The 21,471-nt window shown below is 53.5% G+C and overlaps 1 protein-coding gene across 7 annotated transcripts in view; it reads right to left on the reverse strand.

Moving 5' to 3' along the window:
* Nucleotides 1–21,471, reverse strand: part of CDH23 (cadherin related 23) — a 132,579-nt gene that overhangs the window by 41,024 nt on the left and 70,084 nt on the right. For 6 of the 7 annotated variants that reach the window (XM_080597305.1, XM_080597304.1, XM_080597308.1 and 3 more), the window contains 8 exons: nucleotides 17,349–17,461; nucleotides 15,463–15,651; nucleotides 10,269–10,418; nucleotides 9,961–10,119; nucleotides 1,784–1,848; nucleotides 1,335–1,572; nucleotides 1,132–1,237; nucleotides 924–1,051 (listed from right to left, as the gene is read on the reverse strand). In XM_080597305.1, the coding sequence (XP_080453431.1) occupies nucleotides 924–1,051; nucleotides 1,132–1,237; nucleotides 1,335–1,572; nucleotides 1,784–1,848; nucleotides 9,961–10,119; nucleotides 10,269–10,418; nucleotides 15,463–15,651; nucleotides 17,349–17,461 (1,148 nt within the window). The remainder of the gene's footprint in view (nucleotides 1–923; nucleotides 1,052–1,131; nucleotides 1,238–1,334; nucleotides 1,573–1,783; nucleotides 1,849–9,960; nucleotides 10,120–10,268; nucleotides 10,419–15,462; nucleotides 15,652–17,348; nucleotides 17,462–21,471) is intronic. The other variant, XM_080597306.1, reaches the window with a different exon arrangement.

Raw genomic sequence — 21,471 nt, forward strand, 5'->3', positions numbered from 1 at the left:
CTCCCGTTTCTGGAAGCAGGTGGTCTTTAGCCAGCCAGAGCATCACCCGGCTCTCCCCACCGGGGCAAGGAGGAAACTGCAACCATTCCCAAGGCAAACCAGCGAAGGGGGAGCTGGAAATGGAGAGACCTCACCCTCAGAGACCTGCAGCTACACCACGGTCAAGTTTAGGTGTGTACAAGCCAGGGCAGCTGCCACACCCTTTCGTTAGTGGTCCTGAGTTAATCAGGCCATGCTCAGCATCGCCACGGCACTGTGAACCAGCTCCTGGGGAGGCAGGGGCTCATTTCTGGCCAGCTCTCCACCTGGGCAGGGTTATGGGAAGCCCGCTGCAGGACAGGGTTGGTCCCTTGTCCCGCATGAAGCCCCAAAAGCCCTTCAAAAAGCTGCTTGCCCCAAGCGGGGCGTCAGTGAGCAAGGCAGAGGCTTATTAGCGCTGATATCTCCCCGGCTCCTGGCACAGCGCGCTATTAGTTCTGACTCAGCGGCTCCCGCTACAAAGCGTATTGTCCCCTAATGGGAGATCTACAAGGCGAGTTTGACTTCTTTATTAAAAACCAACAACCAAAGGAGGAAAAAAAATCCCCTCCCTCCCCACTTGCTATTGCTCTGCCTTTTCATGGCTCTTTTTTCCTGAAGTGCCGTTGTCAAACGTTTCCTCCTCATTTTCTTCCTATTCTCCCCATTATATATATTCTTTTTACCCAGTTGAGAGAAAACCCCTTTGGTTGAGAAGCACAAAAGTAACGTCTACTTGAAAGCCACCGGTGGACAGTCAGCCAGGAGGTGATGATCAGTAGAAGTGTGCTCTTTGGATAGACTTGTTCACGTTGAGCAACATAGGGGCGAAGGGGTGTTCCTGGCCACCGCTGCCCCCCGTCTCTGCCTGGTCCCCCATGGGACATCCTTCACCTCATACTTACAAACACCTCGATGGTGATGGGGACGGTGCTGTTGAGCGGTGGGTTGCCGGCATCCTTGGCCATCACGGTCAAGTAGATGACCCCATTGGTGACCTGCTCGTAGTCCAGGGGGTGGTTCACGCTTATCACTGGAAGGAAGCAAGGCGTGGTGCTCAGCACCGGGCAGGATGGGTTGGGGACAGCCTGTCAACACCACCTTGGTGCTCACCTCCGTACCCTTCCGACACCGTGATGTCAAAATACTCGCGGAAGGCGGATGCCTGCACGATGCTGTAGGTGATCTGGTTGTTGGGAGGCGAGTCCTCGTCAGATGCCTAGGTGTGACAGGAGGCAAGGGGTGAGCACGGGAGCTGGTCCTGGCCCTGTGAGGAGGGATGGTGGATGGGGACCTCGCCCCTGCTCGTCCCTCACCCGGAGCCGGACCACCTGGGTGACGGAGGGCTCGTTCTCGCGCAGCGCCCCCAGGTACGCCTCTTTCTGGAAGGTGGGCACGTTGTCGTTGACGTCCAGGACGTTGATCCTGGCACGCCCCGCTGTCTCCTCCCCGCCGCCGTCCCGGGCAATGATGGTCAGGGTGTAGCGCTGCGTGGTCTCGAAGTCCAGCCGAGCCGTCAGCAGGATCACACCCGTGTCTTTGTCCAGGGAGAAACTGGGGGAGAGAGGGGGGCAAGCCCTGGTGACCACACACTGGAGATGGGGATATGTTAGCCTGACGGTGGGACGAGTGGCACTTGCTCAAGGCAGCACAGTGCCTTTGTCCAGGTAGGACACAACAGGCATCCTAAATTTGCCACATGAGCTCTCGATGGGTTAGGAGGGGTTCTGAGGATCAACACTATCCTGGTGGTTCAGCCACTTACCGGTCAGGGTCATCGCTGAAGAAGTAACTGACTTTCCCATAGGTGCCCACGTCATTGTCAGTTGCCTAAAAAAAAAAAAAAGTTAGTTAATAAATGAAGCTACATATGGGAATTGCACACACCAGCGGATCCATCACGACTCACGGAAAACCTTCATTTACATTCTTGCCTAAAGAGGGTTCGTCTCTTTGCCAGGTGGCATGCTCTGGGGTGGGTCGGTAGATGCTCAGCCCAGCCAACCCTCCACCTCCTCCAGAAGCATCCGCAGCAGATGCTGCCTCCAACATCCACCCAAAACGGGTATGCAAGCCCAAACTTCTTCCTTCCCTCCCTACCTCCCTCGTCTCTCTGCCCACCTTGTACGCCGCTGTTGAGCACCCAATGGAGCTGGGGATGGGGATCTTTGGGCTCTTTGGGGGATCCTTGACTGGCCACCAGCTGGAGATAGCATCTCTCTAGCACTCAGCACCACCTCCAGAAACTCCACTGGTGGGGACTGTTATGCCTCCTGACTTGCACCGACATGCTGAGCTAATCTGGGCAGCGCGCATGAAATATGGCAATTTGAGGCAGATGAGATTTTCAAGAAAACAGAGACGAGAACTGTCTGCTGTGAGCAGCCCTGTTTCCACAGAGGAGAGTCCAGCAGAGAAATTCTAATCAGAAAGCTACAAAATATGTAAGGGAGAAGAAGGATGACCTGGGAAGCACAAATCCTGCCAGGCTTTGCCACGGGAAGGCTTTGCCTCCGGGCGAGGTGTGAGAGACTCGGTGTGCCAGCTCCAGAGGAGCGAGGCGAGATTTATGTGTGTTTTAAAGACTTTTCTCTAATGAATATATAAAATATGCATGAATGGAGGCAAGAAACAAGGGCCAGAAAATGTTATATTTAGATGAAGGAAGTGGAATATAAGCCCCAAAATATACCTCCCCTCCCCCCAGTATATTTTCTAAATTGAGTCCTGACTGGATTACTTAGACACCACCAAGCCTCTGAAAAAGCAGGGTCAAAGACACATTTTATGTCCAGATACCATCAAGAGGCTGTATTTTAGGACTGGCATGGAGCACAACCCGCTCCCGAAACCCTCCTGATTTATTGGCAGGCCTTGGGTACCCTTGCCAGCAGAGCAGGAGTTTGAGCTCATCTCACTGCCCCCCCACCTGCCATGCCATAGGGTGAAAGTGTGAAAACTCGCCCGAATTCACTCATTTTTCCCCCAAAATGCTTCCCTACCCTGGCTGGTAAATCGTTGCTGCTTCGCGCCAGCTGAAGCGTGTCCTGGTGGAGCCGACCTTCCAGCCCGACCCATTTTGCTGATTTTCCTCCCCACTGCTCAGACTTGATTTCTATTTGTGCACGCTGGACTCAGCCAAACCAAGCAAACCTACCCAAATCCACCCTGCCTGCAGCCATCCCTCTTGGGCCAGCTGCTCCTTGGAGGACACCGGTGGAGATGCCCCTTCCCTTGGAGTGCCTTTGGGCACCTCATCATCATCTGGGACCTCAACTTTCCAGCCAGGATTTTTCCCAGGCTCTATGTCTGTGCTCACAGCCCTAGGTCCCATTAATCCCTAACTGCTTGGGACAAGAAAGGCATTTTCCACGCACCTGGATCGGCTGGTGATGAGATAATGATTTACAGGGGACCTGCCAGGACCACAAAGCACGGGCAAAACTAATTCCCTTCATTTGGCCCCGTGCGATTGCACTTGTAAGTGCTTATTGCAGTGACAGACAATGCCGGGAAAGTGTAATTTTCTGCTGCTGGGCTAAAAAAATATAGGGAAGGAGGAAGGTGAAGAGAAGGTCAGCGCAGAGCTGCACGGCGCACAGGGCCAGCAGCCCTTGGTGTTGCTGCTGGGCCAGCTAAAAGTGCCACCAAGGCAAATAAAGGCACGGAGCCACGGTGCCAGGCAGCCTGATTCTGCCCCGCACAGCTGGGTGAGCTGAGCTAGCTCCGTTTGCACCGGGGAAGACAAGAGGTGGTCATGCTCGAGGGCTCTGTTAGTGCTGAGCAGGAGGTGATGCACTTGTGTGCGACAGGGAATATGCAAAAAGCCCAAACCACGTGTGTTCAGCATGTTTAATTTTGGATCCTTGTGCATTTCTGCATTACCAAACTTTTTACCTCTGAATGGTAAAAAAGATGCTCGGATGCTCGAACCCACCGGAGTGGTAACACGCACATTCTTGCAAAGCAATCCCGAGACAGAACGAGGAGAAGAGCCAAAATCCTGATGGCTTCGCAGGGCTTTTCTCAATGTTTCCCTCCAGATTGGTCCCCTCACCACCCGGTCCCCTCTGGCACCCAGGCCGGGGAGGAGAAGCATCTGGCTGGAAGTTTCCCCGGGCTCTACCTAAAGCAGCCATCAAATGACTTTGGCGGCTGCTCGCCTGTTGCCCGGAATATTAAGAGGGGATTTGCCCGCTGGAGCCTGCAAAGGGCAGGATGAAAGCACAGGTCCACAGCTGTCCCTTCACGAGCTGTCACTGGCACAGAGCTTTGCTCAAAACCACATTTATGCAGTGCAACTCGGGGAGAGTCCTGGGAAGAGGCAGCGGGGATAACCCACGGGATCCACCGCAGGGATGCTGCAGGTGATGCTGACCCCAAACACGCAGCCTAGACCTTTGTCCCACCTCTTGGGCACAAATATTTCACCCGTCTCCCTTTCGCCCCACGAGCTCCCCCCGCATCCGTCCTTCCCCACCGTGCCGGGCGAGCGGCTCTGCCCTCCTGCGCGGATCCGCGGGAGAGGGCACACCGCGCAATTTGTTCAGGAAACAATGGCAATGTTTGACATGTCGTAAGGATTGATGGAGCAGAAATTTACATGGGAGAATTCATTTTTAAACAGCTCCACGGAGCCCCGGCGCTTCGCTGGTAATGGTTTCGACATTCATCATTCGCCGAGCCCAACTGAACGACTCCGCAAACTACCTGAGATTAACTCTGCTCGCAGCAGCTCGGTGGGATGAGTAGGGATGTGCTTAAAGAGACAAAAGCTGTGCACGCCAATCTGCCGACCAAAAAAATGCAATAATCCATCAAAACCTGCTGGGGGGGGGGGGGGAGGAGAAGCCCACACCAGGGTGCATCGCTCCTCGTTGGGGCTGAAGGATGAGCAGCTGGGGGTCAGTACCCAGTGGCTGCAGGGCAGAGGTGGCCAGAAGCCCACCAAAAGGCTGATTTGGGTCTGTCTGGATGGGAATAGGATGGGATGGGTGAATGCTGGGGTTCCCATGGGCTCTCCAGGAGCAGGTCAGGGCTCTGCCCGCGCTCCTCCGCTACCTTTGTTTCCCAGCCTCATCCCCCCTTACCCTGCACTCAGAATCCAGGAAATAAAAATTGATGGGGAGCAAATTGCTTTGGCCAGGAGCTCGCTGCTTAAAAGAGTCGTAGCAGGAAAGCAATTACCCGACGTCAGAAAGCTGTCAGGGCGCCGCACTGACCGGCCGTGATTCTCGCCTGCCTGCCTCGCCAGGCGGGCACGGGGACAAGGGGCTGGCAAGGCAGTGTCCCCACGCCGAATATCTGAGCCACCCCAGCCTGCTAACAAACTAGAGGCTCTTCTTAAATGCCAGCTCTGGCCTTCAGAGCGGGGGTACAGCGGCCAAGCCCTGGCACGTCCTGCATGGTGATTCGGGGTGCGAAGGAGGAAGAGATAAGGCAGAGTTGCCACAAGAAGTAACCACCGGGCTGCAAAGCCGGATAGAGGAAGCTGGTGGAAAACCTGCTTAAAGCACCGGCTTCCCAGATGGAAGCTGCTTTTTCCCCAACCTGGCAGGAGGCGGCAATCAGGCAGCCGTGATTAGCCGCAACGGAGGGATGGAGGTGAGGAGTGAGCAGGGAGATGCCCAGCCGCCCCAAGCAGGACTTCAATCGCCGCTAACGACCCCAGAGGGCTCTGGAGGGTGGGGGAAAAATAGCCAATCAACCCCCCTGGGAACAGCAGAGCCTTCCCCACCTCTCCTCCGGGCTCCTTGATTGTGTTTTCTAACAGCATCCCTGCAGCAGCAGCGCCTCGCCGGCCAGGTTAACACTTGCCTGGGCGGCCGTGCTTTAGTGGCCGGAGAGCACAGGTTCAGCCGCGAGCCAAGGGACACTCTGTGCTGAACCTAGCCCTTTAGCACGAGCCTCAAACACGATATTTTGTCCCCCTGTCCCACCCCCAAGGTGACACCAAGCCAGCCGAGGTGCCCTCCTGGGTGGGTTTTGCCAGAGCACTGTGACAGAGCCGGGCGCGAGTCCCCCGCTAATGAGCCGTATTGATTTCATATTCTCCTGTTGTCCGCCCAAATGGCAAGCGGCACGTCTGATGGATTAAATAACCACACAATTGCCTGGCTGACATCTCAATCACTGCGCCGGTAGGTCGCTAATGAATTTTACAGCCCAGCAAAACGAGAGAAATTAAGGTCAGAGTCCGATGCAGGAAATATAAATCCCTAGTGGGCTCTGAAATATTCCCATTACCCCCCTGCCCGCAGCCCCATCTCCCTTTTTAGTTCAACAAGGGGTAGCAAGCCGAAAATGCATCCCTGAGAGGTGGAGGCACTCCTAGAGAGACCAAGGGAGATGCTCCTTGTTCATCCCGAAGAGGAACGTGCTCCAGGAGGACACCTCATTCATTCCCCAGGGACCCCAAATGCCACCCCAGCCTCCACCACACAGCACACGGCTGCTTCTCGGAGCCTTTTAGGGGCTGCAGAGCCTCAGTTTTGCCGCCGTGCCTGTCCCTTTTTGGGGGCTGCGGTTCCTTTTTTGCCACCTCTGCACTTTGCAGCCGCGCATTTATCCTGACAGCTCCATCAGGACGCGGCGCGGCTGCGAAAGCTGCAATAAGTGTCTCTCTCCTCGGCTGTCATGATTCCTATTCCACCCCATTTCGGTCTTACGGATTGATATTTAGATTAAAGAGATAAACACAGCCAAAGAGCACTGGGCCCTGACAGCAAGACGAGGACTTCAGATCCGTCAATCACACTGCTACCTGGAAACCTCCTCCTCCCTTTCCCTGTATTTACAGAGCCGAACCGAGAGGAATATTTAAAAGGAACAAGGAGTGTGAGCAGGTTTTCTAAAAAAAAGGGGCAGGCACGAAGAAGAAAAGCCGCTCATGTTTAACTTTCCAGGCAATTTGGAATCGCCTGCTTTGATTATTTAACTATTTACTGTTTCACGTATGTGCTGCTTGCCTCTCCTCTCGCAGATAAAGGATTCAATTTTCTCCTGAGCACCGGGGAAATTGGACGTGATTTTGCTCTGTTTAAGCACAGCTGGAGCGGGGGCACACGGGGGGCTTGCGAACAACTGGCCTGATTAAGATGCTAACGGGGAGGCTGGCGCTGACATTTGCCCCACCTTGTCACCTCCTGTCCCCATCCGCAGGCACGTGAGCCTTGCCTGGGCTCTCATCCCGACCCGATAAATCCCAAATATTTCAGTGGCCGTGCCAAAGGCTTCCCAGCAAGGATGAGCTGCCCCAAAACAGGTCCGTCCCTCGCCTCCACCCCACAATTGGGAGCCCAGAGGAGGGAGAGGGCATGGGGCAGGCTCTGATTGAGAGAGCGATTTGCATGTTAAATAGCTGCTTATTGATGTCCAGGGTGGGAAAACCACGTTATTACTTTCTTGCTGCCTGGTGTTCACGGATGGGTGGAAAGAAGGGAAGGGAAATCAGGGCGGGATCGATTTTCCCATCCCCGACGCGAGGCCGAAGAGAGATCGAAGCAGCAGCAGCCAACTGACAGCTGGGTGGGGAAGGAGAGAAACTTTGCCAAGCAAATTAAAGGTTGCTTAAATGAGGAGAGTAATGGAAGGTTAATTAGCACATTTACTTCATTAGGCTCTTACTAACAAGGTTTCTCCCAGGGAAGCGAGGTGGCAAAAGGGGGGAGCTGGGGAGAGGTCCAGGGGCTGCTGCTGAAGATCTATGGGGAAAGCAAGCCCAAAGCCTCAAACCCCACCACTGGGGGGTGTTTGAGTGCTCTGCAAAGCCTCAGCAGCCCCCTCGGAAGGCTCCTGGGGTCTGGAGGCTGTGGGGGAGCATCACCGGGCCCAGCTTGCTGGCTGCATCCCTGGGGAGACCGGACAGGGGTGACCGGAGGGCTTGGGGAGGTGGGATTACTTCCCACGTTTCCCCAGAGAATTGTTTTCCTCCAGGCCCTTCAAGGCAAATGAGAGGCATTGTCGTGGTTAAAAAAACAAGTTCCTCGCTGTTTGGGCTTTAACGATTTTGGTTATCGGAGCTTTTCAGGAGGGCTTGGCGGTGCAGATCTGTAGGATACGAGGAGCTTAAGGAGACCTCCCGCCCCTTAATTCCTCCCTCCCGCTGCCTTGTCTTACTGCCCTTCCCCATCCCTCCAGGTCTAACAAATACAGCAGCAAGTGAGCAGGAGACACGTGCCCACCCCTCTGAATCTGAGCAGACAGAAGGGGATGCTGAGCCCCCCACTCCTCTGGTAGGAAACTTGGGGTCTCGGTGGCCCTTACAAGCGAGGTCCCACAGCTTCTTCCACCCCAAAAAGCTTCTCAGCTGAATGATCCCTTCTGGTGCCCACACCCCATGTCCCAAGGGAGCCCCATAAGGGTTGTCCCCAGCCCCACCATCCTCAGCACAACGAGAGGCTCGGGATGGCCAGCAGACCTCCAGGGCCGGGAAAAAGGGAGCAGAGACCTCCGCACCCATCGGTCACAGACCCGCAGCTTGGAGCAGGGGGAATTCATCCTTCCCCACAACAGATTTATCCTTTTGTGGTCCAAGAGCATCCCTCGCATCAAGAAAGCCACCAGCTGCGCTCGGCCGGGGGTTTCAGGCACCTCGGTTAATTTAGGGTGCAGCATATGCTCTCGGTGCCTCTTGCTCCTGGAGGGCACGAAGTTATATACTGGCTGCCTGCTTGCTCAAGAAGTGTGAAATTCTTTCTCTGACCTTTACTGTAACGTTATTAAAAGGTTTCATGGCCAGTTGTTTCAGAAAAAAAAAATAATAATATTTCAATATCTGTTGGTAGCTGGGGCAGAACTGGGAGAGGGAAGTTTGCGTGGGAAGAGGCTCAGGCACGGGTAGGAAAGCGGGGGGGATTTCCCTTGAAGCTGGGCCCTCCAGATGTTCCCCTGCAAGCAAGCAGCTCCCCGAATCCGTATGATAAATGCATCTCATGGATGGAATTAAACAGATGGATGGATGGATGGGTAGGGAGACGAGGGGATGCGAAGCGAAGAACGGAGAGCAGGCAAAAACCTTAGAGGGCGGACGAGGCTAAGTGATGCTGTAAGGGAGCCGGGGGTGCCCGAGGAGCCCCAGATCTGACCCCACACCAGCAAAGGGAAGGGCAGGGAGCAGGAGGCAGCAGCAGCTGCCTGCTCCTGGGGTTGTTCCATGGCTGATTTATAGGGTAACAGGCACAGTTAGGGGCTGAAACGCTGTGGAGACAAATGGCCGTTTGTCACTGCAAACGGAGTCTCCTTTTGCCTATTTTTTTCAGCGGTGGCATCCTCATGTCCAGCATCCCTGCGGTGTCTGGGATGGTTTGGGAAAGCCGCATCCCACAGCAGGAGCAGGAGGAGGAGGAGCCCGAAGGCTGTGAAAAGTTTGGGATCAGCTGGGAGGGCAAAGCTGGATTTCAGCGCTAATTGCATCCATTCTGATTTATCACGGAGGATTCAACTCCTGGCGGTTTTGCGTGTGCTCCGAAATGCTGGCATAGCTGGAAGTTGGGGGAAGAGGAGAGGCAGTAACAACCTCATTGTTCAGTGCCTGACGGCCTGACTAGCTCAACATCTGCTTGAAATATTAATAACTGTCAGATGGGAACAGCTCGGGGGCTCTGTGCAGTTTCACACCATCTGTTTGCAGAGTAAACACACTTACACACCGAACCCTTTTGTCAGGGCTTTTCTTCTCGGGATGGGCAGGCAGGTACGGAGGGGCCACGACCACTTCACCCCAAAGCATCGCATGGCTTTTGGTGCTCATCTTTGGGATATTTCTCATCCCAGACGAGCACCCCTGGCCAACAGCAGCCCTGGCCAGCAGCACCACTCCACAACACTTCAATCCACCCCATTCCACACTCCGCTCCCCGCTTTCCCCATCCTTTCCTTGGCTCAACAGCCCTCGATTTGCTCACCGCACGCGGGATCTGCATCTGGAATGCTCCTACTCACGTGGACCTGCAGCACGGTGGTGCCCACGGTGGCGTTCTCCAGGAGGCTGACGTTGTAGAGGGCCTTGCTGAAGACGGGCCGGTTGTCATTCTCGTTGAGGAGGCTGATCTTCACACGCGCGAAGCCGACATGGTCGGGGATGCTCTCATTTGCAAAGAGCTGGGTGAGGAGGCAAGGGGAGAGTTGGAGCTTCTGCAAAGTTACCCATTATTTTAAAAATGTTAATGCAAAAAATAACTCCCTCCCTCTCGGCTCGAGCCAACCTCAATGTTTTACACCCCATCGCCCTATCCCTCGCGCCGCTGTACCGAAAACTCATAGCGGGGAATGGTCTCGAAGTCCAGCGGCACGGCCACGCGGACGCGGATGTCCGCCTTCCCCTGGATGGAGGTGGGCGAGATGATGAAGTGGTTGGAGTTGTTGCCCACCAGGTAGACCTCAAAAACGCTGTTGGGGCCCTGGGAGGGGGAGAGGAAGGCCAGTTACCTGAGGCACATGGCTTGACACCGGCCTCAAGAACTCATTGTTGGTTTTTTTTGATACTTGACCACCGAGAGCTGCTGACCCGAGCAGCATCCCTGCTAGCCCTCCTCCCCGCAAAACCGTGCTGCATCTCCTCCACGTGTCTCCTGCCTCTCCTGGGGCCCTGCGGCACGCAAAAGCCCCTTTTTGTGGCAGCGAGATGCAAGGGATTTGCTGGGAATCCAGCAAGGAGCGCGTTAGTTGGAGGCGCAAGATAAAAGTTGAAACATCAAAAGAAACCCAAATGTTTGCGGGGAGGGGGCAGGGTGGATTAATTCCAGCTGGGGAAGGAGATCAGTCTCCAGATACCTGCCATCCCTAATTACCAGCCACTCGAGTGCCTCAGTCTCCCCATGTGAGGTCTGGAGAAGGGGAGAACATCAGCCTATTGGGGGGGCTGCTGTGAGGTGCCGTTCATACATTTATTCCGCTGTTTATTTTTTTGGTTTCAGCCCCCATGCTGCTTTTCTTGCTCCCGGTTCCTGGAGCCTGCGAGCCCCCTGCGGATGGCTGAAAGCAAATCTGAATATTCAAATTGTTATCAGCTGCCCAGCAGAAGGGGCCGACTCGGCCCGCGCCGCCACTGGTACCCCGCTCCAGAGATTTTTTCCACATGCTTCTCAAATCCCTCACCCCCTTCCTCCCGGCCACCCGGAGCGAACAACAGGGCCGAGATGCCCAGGAAGAGCAAAACAAGAGCTGCTTCCCCAAGCACACAGAGGTCCCAGAGGGCTCATGGCCAGAGTGGCACGGGATGCTCGGGCATGGTGTGGGATGCTTGGGCATGGCACGGGATGCTTGGGCGCACCGGTCACGATGCTCCTTTCCCCCCCCGACGGATGAAAAATGTAAAGCCGATTCAGCTAAAGACAATTGCAGCCACCGTTGTGCATAATTATCACTTTGTTGCCCGCGTGCTTGCTCCTCGGAGCGTGTAATAGCAGCCACATCACAGCCTCGCTGCCGCGGTGCCGACATCAGCCCTTCGTGCTGATACCTGGCTTCTCAGGGGCTGATTTATCCCAAATGGTGCTCAGCTGGCCAGCCCCACACGTGGGGATTGGGAATCCCTTCTGGCATCAGGAAGCCAAAACCAGCTGCATCCACTGTGCCAGCCCAGGGTAAGGGGGTTCTGGAAGCATTATCCCCGCTTTTTCACCCAACATCACACTGGCTTCATCATTCCTGCTCCCACCCATCCCTTGGGATCCCTCTGCCCTGTAGCTCAGGTAACGTTTCCAAAACGGACAGCCTGCCTTTGTGAAGCAGCATCGCTCTGGTTTCCCTCACAGACACCTTGTAGGCAGGGGCAGAAAGCTGGGGAGTGCTTAATATCTCTCCTTCTGGCATGTTTGCAAAGAAAGAAAAGTGCTAAGAGTTCAGCAGGGGTGGGGGAGGAAGGAAAGCAAAAAAAAAATAATTTAAATGCAATTAGTGCCTCTTTGTATGGCTTGGCTACCTTGCGCCTGGTTCTAGCTAGGCAGAGACAAGTAATGCTTAATCCTTCCTTTGAAAACATAAAGAGGGCTGTTCTCTCCACCTACTTCAAGGCATTTCACTCGAGCACTCTGGATAGCCTCCCTCCACTGCCAGCTCAGTCTGCCAGCACCCAGCGCTCGCTCCTAGCTCCAGCTGCTCGCCCTGCACCCCCTGCTCGCCCTGCACCCCCTGCTCGCCATGCACCTTGGCACGATGGCACCAAACCCTGATGCCTGTTTGACCATGGGCACTACTCCCCTGCATCCCACAGGATACCTGGAGAAAATCATTCCCCAGCCTCGTGCCATCCCAAGCCTTTCCCCTCATCTTCCACACACCATCAGCCTTCTCCCCTTGTCTGTCTGTCCATCCCAAATGTCAGACCTGCTCGTCCCCCCACCCCAGGAGCTGCCTTCCTTCCCCAGGTTATCTCCCGAATTCCACACACGCCTGCACAGACGGGATCAATCCGAGGCTGCCTCGCCTCCAGCTTATCTCTGCTCCAAATGATTGATTTTCCCTCTTTAAGGGTAATTTGCTGGTGAATTCCATGTATTGCAAAAACCCCTGTGAAATCTAATTCAGCCCGACTGGCAGCTGGCACTTTTGGGAGAGAATACTCGAGCGCCGTCAATTCCCCCCTACAATTCCTGGCTGTGTAGATCATATTTATAGTGCGCGTGCCTGTCATATGCATATATATGCTTGGGATGATTCATATATTGCACCTGCACACGCATGGGCACATACCGTATCCGTATGCAACTCCCTGATGCAGCTTTGTGCACCAAATATTGCGTATTCCCGTTGCCTGAATTTTCTTTTCTTTCTATCTTTTAATTCTCCGTCTATCTTCCTTAATATGCTTATTGTGGGGGAACTTTTTAAAAATTGTTTTAAAATGTCAGACCATCATACTTGTGCTCTCCACGGTCTCTGCCCTTTTCTTCCTCTTCAATCGACCGTGGCAAGGAAAATCGAGTGAAAGCCATGGTGGGAGAGCTGGTTTCTCTGGCGTGCCACTTCTCTTAATATGCTCCTGTGGGCCTTGCAGCGATGCTGGCACTGCGAAACCTTGGGTGAAGGAAGCTAAAATAGGGATGCCCTGGACAAGAGGCGCTTGCAGAAGCCATGGCTGCAGCTGGACCTCTCCAAAAATCCCACCCCGAGTATTCAGCATGAATTTCATTTCTCCATCAGCAACTTCCCAGCTAAACTGGGTAACCGATGGTGTCAATCTGCTGTGCACAGGATTTATTTGTCCCTGCCAATTTATATCATGTGTGCGAGAGGAGAACCCAGCCCCTGTAGGAGAACACAGCCACACATCTCCCGGAGCATCCCGTCGAGCACAGCTTGGTATAAATGCTTGGAGACTCTCACAGATTTTCATAAACAGCTCTCAAACGGCTTTGGAAAGGTATTCAAGTGGCTTGCTCCCAAGCTGGCAGCCAGAGGAACTCAGCCGCACAGAGGTTAATGCTTTTTTCTTGGTTCACAGAGGCTGGCTCCAGAACCAAGCAAACCCCGTGCACTGCTTTCTCCCACGTTCAAGTGTTTTTGAAAAACCATGAGGAATGCAGAAAGCAGAGGGGAAAAGAAAAGCCTTGCTCAAGCCTGCGCTGAGCCGGGTTAACCAAAATCCTCCAGAAAGCAAGGGCTGAAGGTGGTGCACCAGAAGAAAGATAGACCCAAACCCCACCATTTCAGTCCTCCACGTGGCCTTGGCCACAAAAAAAAACACCAAAAAAACACACCTTGTTTAAGGCCCACAGTGCACTTGAAGGGCCAGAACACAGCACCTCTTTCCCCAGCCCTACAGGACACGGTGAAACCTCCACTGACCATCTGGGGTGCGATGGAAGATGGGGTCCCCAAAGCCACCCATCGCTGGGGGACACCAGGGCTCAGGCTCATCCAAGCGGGACCTCAACAAGGTGAAAGAAAGCTTAGGAGCTGAAGCAACAGCCTCAACATTTGGGATTGCTCTCCATGGACTTATTACATGGGCTGAGAGGCAGGAGACCATGCTCCTACAAAATGATCTTTCCCCAGAACCTAGCTCTGATTTCATGCACTCCCTCCATCTGCTCTCATTTATTTACTTAGCCGCTCTCCCCAGGGACGTGTGTGTAGTTCTCCTCTTGTTCTCCTTTCTCCCTTGCTCAAATGAATCGTGTCATCTCCAGCATGAAGGTTGTGCTGGTGGAACAGCTTCTGTCAGCCATCCTCCCTCACATCCCTACCTGAAGACCTTGGACCTCACCATCCCATCCCTGCACCCACAGCTCCAGGCAGAGGGAGAGCCCACTGCCACCTTACTGAGCTCAAATCCAGTGCTTTATAAACCTCGCAGCTCTCACGAGGAGCTAGAGCATCCCAAATATCACCACCAGGCATCTAGCCTCCCTTTCTGAAATGCACAAAATCAAAAATCCCACCCAATTCTCTCGGGGAAATCACAGGAAGCCCAGGAAATTCACCAGGAGCCACAAGAATGAGTCTATTTTTCGCTCACCCTATTGGGAATGCGAGGCTATTTTTTATTCTCCTATTTTAAAATTAGCCAGGCTGAGAGGCTGGAGTGAGTCCTCGAATGGGAGTGACTCTAGTAAAATGAGCTTTTAACCAGGAACGATGACAGATCCTTCATTCTTATGTGGCATAAACAGGAGCGTTGCAATGCCCTTCAAGCGCGGAGCTGCTGACATCTCTCGGAAGGCACGGCAGTGACTCTATTCACAAACTAACCTCAGCATCTGTCACAGCCACATCTTCTTTATTAGTAATTGACATTTTCAAGGAAAAAAAAACACACAGTCTTTTCATCTGCCTAATAGCTCATCTGCACCTCTTCAGGCTGAGCTCACAACTCCTGGTGGGTGACATCATGTCACAAGTGTGTTGTTAGTTATGTGTCATAGTCACTCCTCGTGAAAAAACGGGATTTCTGCGGGTTTTACAGGGCTCACCGGATCCCACCCGGGGCTGGGGCAGAGCACGTCCATCACTTCTACCAGCAAAGGCCACCTCTGCCTTCCAGCCACTAACGGTAATTTCCTGCTTCTTAGAAGATGCACATTTCCATCAACCCACTGGGATATTGTTATTATTTCTTTTTGATTGGGGGGAAGATGTTTTGTTTTGTATTCCTCGCTGCTACTGCTTAATCTACCTGAATTGCCAGGAAAAGTCCCTTTGGGACTCAAAGGTCCCCTGGGAGCCCTGCAGAAAGTCTCCTCCCTTCCTAAAATAGGAAAAAAAAAAAAAAAGGAAGCCTAGTGATGCCCGAGCAGCAGGCAAGGATCAGCATCATGCACAATCTTATTTTCTGGCTCTCAGTGGCCGTGCAAGCCTCACTGCATGAAAGCCCACCCTGTGTCCGTGCTCTGGGACCAAGCAGCAATAAGAGCTACAAAATATAGGATATTACCATGCATTTCATCACCAATGACCCCGCATCCCCCAAAAACCACAGCAGTTACAAAGGGGCCAGCTCACCTCGTCCTTGTCCTGAACCTGGATGAAGAGGGGGAGAGCGAAGCCCACCTGGGCCAGCTCGGGGATGGCCACGCTGTACTCTGAGCTGTTGAACTCGGGTGCATTGTCGTTGACGTCGATGACCAGGATGTTGAAGGTGGTGGTGACGGTGGCGTTGGAGGGCGTGCGGTCGTCGTTCAGCTCTGTGCCCTGCAGGGAGAGAAACCAACAGGGCAGTCAGGCTCTTTTTTCATGGGGCAAGTGACAGAACAAGACGAAATGGCCTCAGGTTGTGCCAAGGAGGTTTAGATTGGGCATTAGGAAGAATTTCTAATTCTTTATTGGCATTGGGACGGGCTGCCCAAGGGAGCGGTGGTATCCCCATCCTGAGGGATATCCAAGAGATGTGTGGACGTGGCACTAAGGGAGGATGCCCACAGCAAGGTTAGGGTTGAGCCCACCACCTCCCACCAGGCACCCACAGCTCCTCTGGGAACCCAGGGCCATTTGGTCCTGTCACAGCCCCAGGCCCTCGAGGACTTTCCATGCTGCTGGTGATGACACATGTGGATGGCATCACTCCTGCTTCAGACGTGGTGCTTGCAAACCTGCTCCCTTCTACTAGCCCCCAAACCAAGGGGAGATGCGATGGGGTAGAGTGCACTCCTATTTTATCCTCTGCCTCCTCCCAAGGTGCAGGCTAACCACCAAAGTACTACTAAAAGCACAGAAACTAGGGCACCAGAGGAAAACAAGATTAAGACCTTAAAATAGGTTTGGCACCACGTGTCTTAACACGGGGCTGAGTCACAACCCCGTATCGCACCTCTATCTCATGGGGGGCTTGAATTTTGCTTTCTCCAAAGGCAAGGAGAGCAGATTTTCTTGCAAGGCTTGCAAAGAGCCTTTTCCGGCAGGGTCCCTCCTCTCGTCCTTGGGCTCATTGCTATTCTCCACTCCTGCACAGCCTAGCAGAACAGGCTGATCCCACGAAGAGCCACCCAGCTGGATGCTCGCCGCATGTTGCATGGCGAGGGAACATCGGGGGGAAGGGGCTGGCAATTTTCGGGGGTCATGAGAAGTTTGTGGGGAGGGAAAAGGAAACCCGCCAGCGCAGTGTGATCTAGCTGGAAGCCTGGCAGCGTGCAGGCAGGAAAATGGGCAAGCTTTCAGGTTCGCAAACCTTTCCAAGGCTAAACAGATAGTTTTGTTCCTATTAAATACGGACAACGTATGTATGGTGTTGTTTTTCCCCTCTCTCTTGATTTCTACTGAATTCACACCTATAAATCTCCAAACCAAGAGGTAGCAGGGATGGATGCGGGTCTCTTCCCCATGCAGAAAACCCCACGGTATGACTTACACCTCAGATCAAGAGGGAGAATTTCTTGTCCCTTTGCCCCCTACCAAAGCCCAGCACCTTCCACGGCAAGCAGGCTGCTGCCCTCTCAATCAATGACCCTTCCTGCAGTGCTGATTCCTCCCCACCTCGGCCCAGCCCAATCTATACTCCTAAATGCGTTTCCGACCAGCTGCCCAGCTCGGTATTGATTTCAATTAAAGGACTGCGAGCGGAGCCAGGTGCCGTGCTCAGGTGGGGCTGGGAAAGCGTGCTCCGGTGCGTTTGCTTGGCGAGGCAACTTCTGGCACCTCTCCCTCTGCGGATACAATGGCAGGAGGATCTAGTTGGAGAACAGGTCTAGTCCTGTCCTATACCAAAACTGGCCCTATGCACCCATAGGGAGGCAACCATGTGTAGGGCCATGGTACAAGGTGCACTAAGCATCCTGCTTCACTCGGCTGGGGAACATAAGCTCACAGCCGTGGATGCCCACCATGGCCCAGAGGGACGTGTCCCCAGCAGGGAGCCCTCCCACTCTGCCGTGAGGCTGTCTCCCGGACCTCACCTTCACCGTGAGGATGAACCCGGCGCTGTAGAAGGGGTTCTCTCGGTCCAGCGGCCCATTCAGGGTCAGCGCTCCGCTGATGTAGTCCAGCGCGAAGATGCTGTTGGTGTTCCCTGACAAAAAAAAAAAAGGGGCAGCATGAGCAGAGGCACGGCGAGGACACAAGAATCTTCCCCTGCCAGCCTCCATGTGCGACCAGGCCTTGTGCTTGGGCTCTGCAAACCCTGCCTGTTATCTCAATGTGCTTTAAAATTGGTGGCCGGCTCCTCCCCTAACCTGCCCCAGCTCTGGAAGTGGTGCTTTCCATTTAGCTGTATGTGCCCAGGAGAGTGCTGAAGCATGAACTACCAGCACTCGCTCTGTTTTTATGTTCTTGCTTTTCAGCAGATGTGTTTTTCCCCCCACAGCTGCCTCATTCTCCTCTGTCTGAGCCAAATTTGGCCTCTGTGCTGGTCCTTACATACACACAGGGTGCCTCCAGCGAGCATCCTGCCTACCTCCTCCTCCGGAATTAGACACCGAGGCAGGATTAAGATGACACCTGAGCCTCTCGGCCAGCAGATGCTGAAAAGATGAATGTCCTGCACTGGGGATGCCCTTGCGACAGTCCCCGGGGAACAAAAGCAAGCAGTTGGTGGCTGCAGCCTGGGACATCCGATGCCAGCCTGACACAGTATCGGGGGCGGCTGCTAAATTAGTGATGGGCAAGGCATAAGGTCACCTGCACTGCTGCCTCTCCTCCTTGGCCCCTGCCTCTTCTCATCCTGACTTCCCACCCTTGCTCTGGGATTTACGGCCAATTACTGACATTTTTCCCCATACCTGGTTTGAAGGACGCCCTGCGAGATGTACTGAGTTGTGCCACAAAGCATTTCGATGCTCAGGGTTGCCATGTTGCATGTTACGTACTGGGGCAATTGTGCCACTATCCCCCTAATATAAAGTGTAATAAAAATATGTTTTCAATCACAAAATACTATATACAGAGTGTTCCAGTAGAAACAGGTCAACGGGGCATGGATTAGATGCAAAGGGCTCAATGCAGTGCCAAGCTCTGCACCCTAAAAATTGTTCTATGCTTCACAGTCACTTCTGGGGGCTAGAGGAATAAAGCAGGGACCCACACACCCTCCCAGGCTGCACATCAGAGATCCCAAGGACCACTCAGAGGGAAGATCCACATCTGGTGCCCTCCGAGGCTCCTTTCTGCTGGCTAGAGAATCGCTGCCTTTGCAAACAAGCCTGGGAAGGGAAAGGGGTGGCTCCAGCCTTGTCACTCTGAGGACGTTCCTGATTTCCCCTACAATGCCTCTCCAAGCAGCCTTTCGTTACGCCTCCGGCCGAAGTGCTTGCGCTGCCGCGCCGAACAATGCACCTTCCCCGGAGGCATCTGCAAAGATCTCTCTGATCATCCTCACATTTCTTCCCTTTTCTCCCAACAGCAAGAAAAAAGAGGGAGAAAAAAGCGGCAATTTCGCCTTCCACCCCCCCCCCCCCCCCCAGCCTCTCTTCTCTCCCCACCCTTCGGTCCCTGCAGAATTTCTCCCTCTCTCCATCAGCTTTCCACTGGCCACGCTGGTCGGACCCGTGGGGACAGGACCCCTCCAACACCATGTCCGAGGGGTTTTGTAGCAGCACCACAAGACAGAGGACAAGGAGGGGATTTGCAGCTGAGCCGAGCCCCCCAGCTAATCCTGTTTGTCGGATGACACGGGATGGCGCGGGCCTTCCCTTTCCAAAGGGGAAAAAAACAAAACAAAACAAAACAGAAAAAAGGAAAGAAAAGACAAGACACTGACATCTCCTCCATCTCCTCCTTCCTCCCTACTTTTTTGGATGAGCATCATCCAAACCCACAGGGGGATGCAAACATTGCTGGTCCCAGCCCGACTGGGGAAGCAGCTCTGCCCGTGCCGGCGAGCATCCTGCTCACAGCGGATGACTTTCACGAGCTGCCAAAGGGGAACCCATCACACACCTCGCGCCGGGTAATTTATTAATCCAAATGTGCTCCGTCAGGGCTCCTCGGCACCGAAATAGATGCTGTTGGATGTGGTTCAGAGAGTCAGCAACAGACACAGTTATCATCGTATAAATAGGCCGTCAGCTGCTGTGACCACCGCGCCGCTCTTCACCTTGAGGTTTTGCCCCCGTGCGACAGGCTGGAAAGCGCCCTAGGCTTAAATTCAAAGCTCTGATCCCCCTCCTGAAGCCTGTAGGAGATGTGGCCAGGTATCAGAGAGATGCTCGAAGCCCACAGACATTCAAGGCCCCTGCTTTGAGGGTAACCCTTCATATTAGGGGATGCTGAAGCTTGGACCACAACCATCACTCCTCTAAAGGACAAAGAAAACAGAGGAGCACCATTCCCATCCCTTTGCCAGCCTATTTCTGCCTGAACCCACCCCATGTCCACCTCCTGGATGAGGTGAGGCTTGTAAATGTTGGTTTTGCTCATTCCTGCAAACAGATGAGCCAACAAATGCAGAGGATGTGTCCCAGTAAGCAGGGAGCAGGAGGCAGTGCATATCCCCAGAAAGAAGCCGCTCCGAATCGTCCAGCGTTGCCATCTCAGAGCAGTCACACACAGCTGAAGGATGCAAATAAAATGCAAGAAAATATATATTTGCACCTTCTTAGCAGCTACCCTGCCCATGCTGGATTTACAGGTCCCCAAAACGCCTCTTTGCTCTCCGGCGCAGCAGGCAGAGGAACCAGAACATGAAAGCAGCATGTTGTGACGTGCCCAGGAACAACTCTGAATCAGCTTTTAACATAAAAACCACACGGTCAGGCTCAACACCTGCCAAAAAACCTTACATACTAGCAAACATCTCAGGAGCCCTTGTTTTCTCTAGCTCTGACACAGCTAGAGACAGGTTCATCCTTTCCCATTGCTTGCCGACACTTTGCCTATACATTAAATCCCAGGTAGGAAAAGTCCCAGCAATTAAACACAAACTACTTCTTATATTTCCCCATAAATGGGGATGTATAGTTTTAATTTCCAAAGGCCATTTGCTGGGGGAACCACCTGCCGAGCAGACAAACCATTCCCCCCGCTGCCTTGCCGTTATCCCCGGCCTGCCATGGAGCCCATGGGGTGATGAAACCCAAGGGTACGGCTGCAGCCACCACCTCCTCCTTGTGCTATCTCATCCCCTGCCATCGGCAGGGTGGAAAAACAGCCTGTGATGAATAACTTAGCGCCAGGCACTTTCCCACCCATCAGCATGTCCTCCTACAGAGATGAGTGCCCTTAAATCAGGCTGGAAGGCGCTCCCGGCAGCTGTGATTTACGAGGACACCGACACACCAGCGGCTCACCCAGAGATCCCAACGTGGGGAAAAGCCAGCATGACACAGACCAAGAATTTGGGAATATTAAAATTAGAGGGTTGTATTTCCAAGGATGCTCCCCGATGTCATGTTTAAGGGATGTCCTCAGTCAGAGCTTCATGCTGCCCTTTGGAAAGGAAGGCACATGGACATGTGAAGTCTGATTTAGTATAAAATATCTTGTTTAGTATAGTATAAAATATCTTACTCCTTAGCAGCAAGAACAGAAGAAAGCCCGAGCACTGCTAGCTTCAGACACACCGCCCCTCTTGCTTTTGTAACTCACAAAATGTTCTATCGTGCAAATAATTATTTTTAATTCATGCTTCCCTTGGGATGCGCCAGCTTTAGGAGGAGAGCACTTCACCAGCAACTGAACCAGCCTCCTAGAAAAGCCAATTTTTTGGGAAAAAAAAAAAAAAAACTGCTCTGAGGGTTTCTGAGGAGCCCTGAGCACCAGCTGCCCAGAGCTCCCTTTTCTCACCTGCAGGAGCTCCCAAGACCCATAGAAGATTTGTGGATTGCCTTTGTGCCCATCCATCACCACACCAGACATTTGGCATTGCCTTTCCTTTGGCTTAACCCCTATGATGCCCACTGATGACAAAACCCATTTGATCCATGATAAAAATCCTGCTTTTAAGGAGCCCGTGCAGTTTATCAGCAGCTGCATTTCGCCTTTTGAGGAGCCTGTGGTGCCCTGCACACCTGAGGCCGTCGCTCTCCCATCACCTGCTGGTGTCTGCGTGCCACCAGGAAAATCAATCTGCTTTGAGCAGAGAGC

Source organism: Anser brachyrhynchus, assembly GCF_964034855.1.
Source record: "Anser brachyrhynchus genome assembly, chromosome: 6".
Lineage (NCBI taxonomy): Eukaryota > Metazoa > Chordata > Aves > Anseriformes > Anatidae > Anser > Anser brachyrhynchus.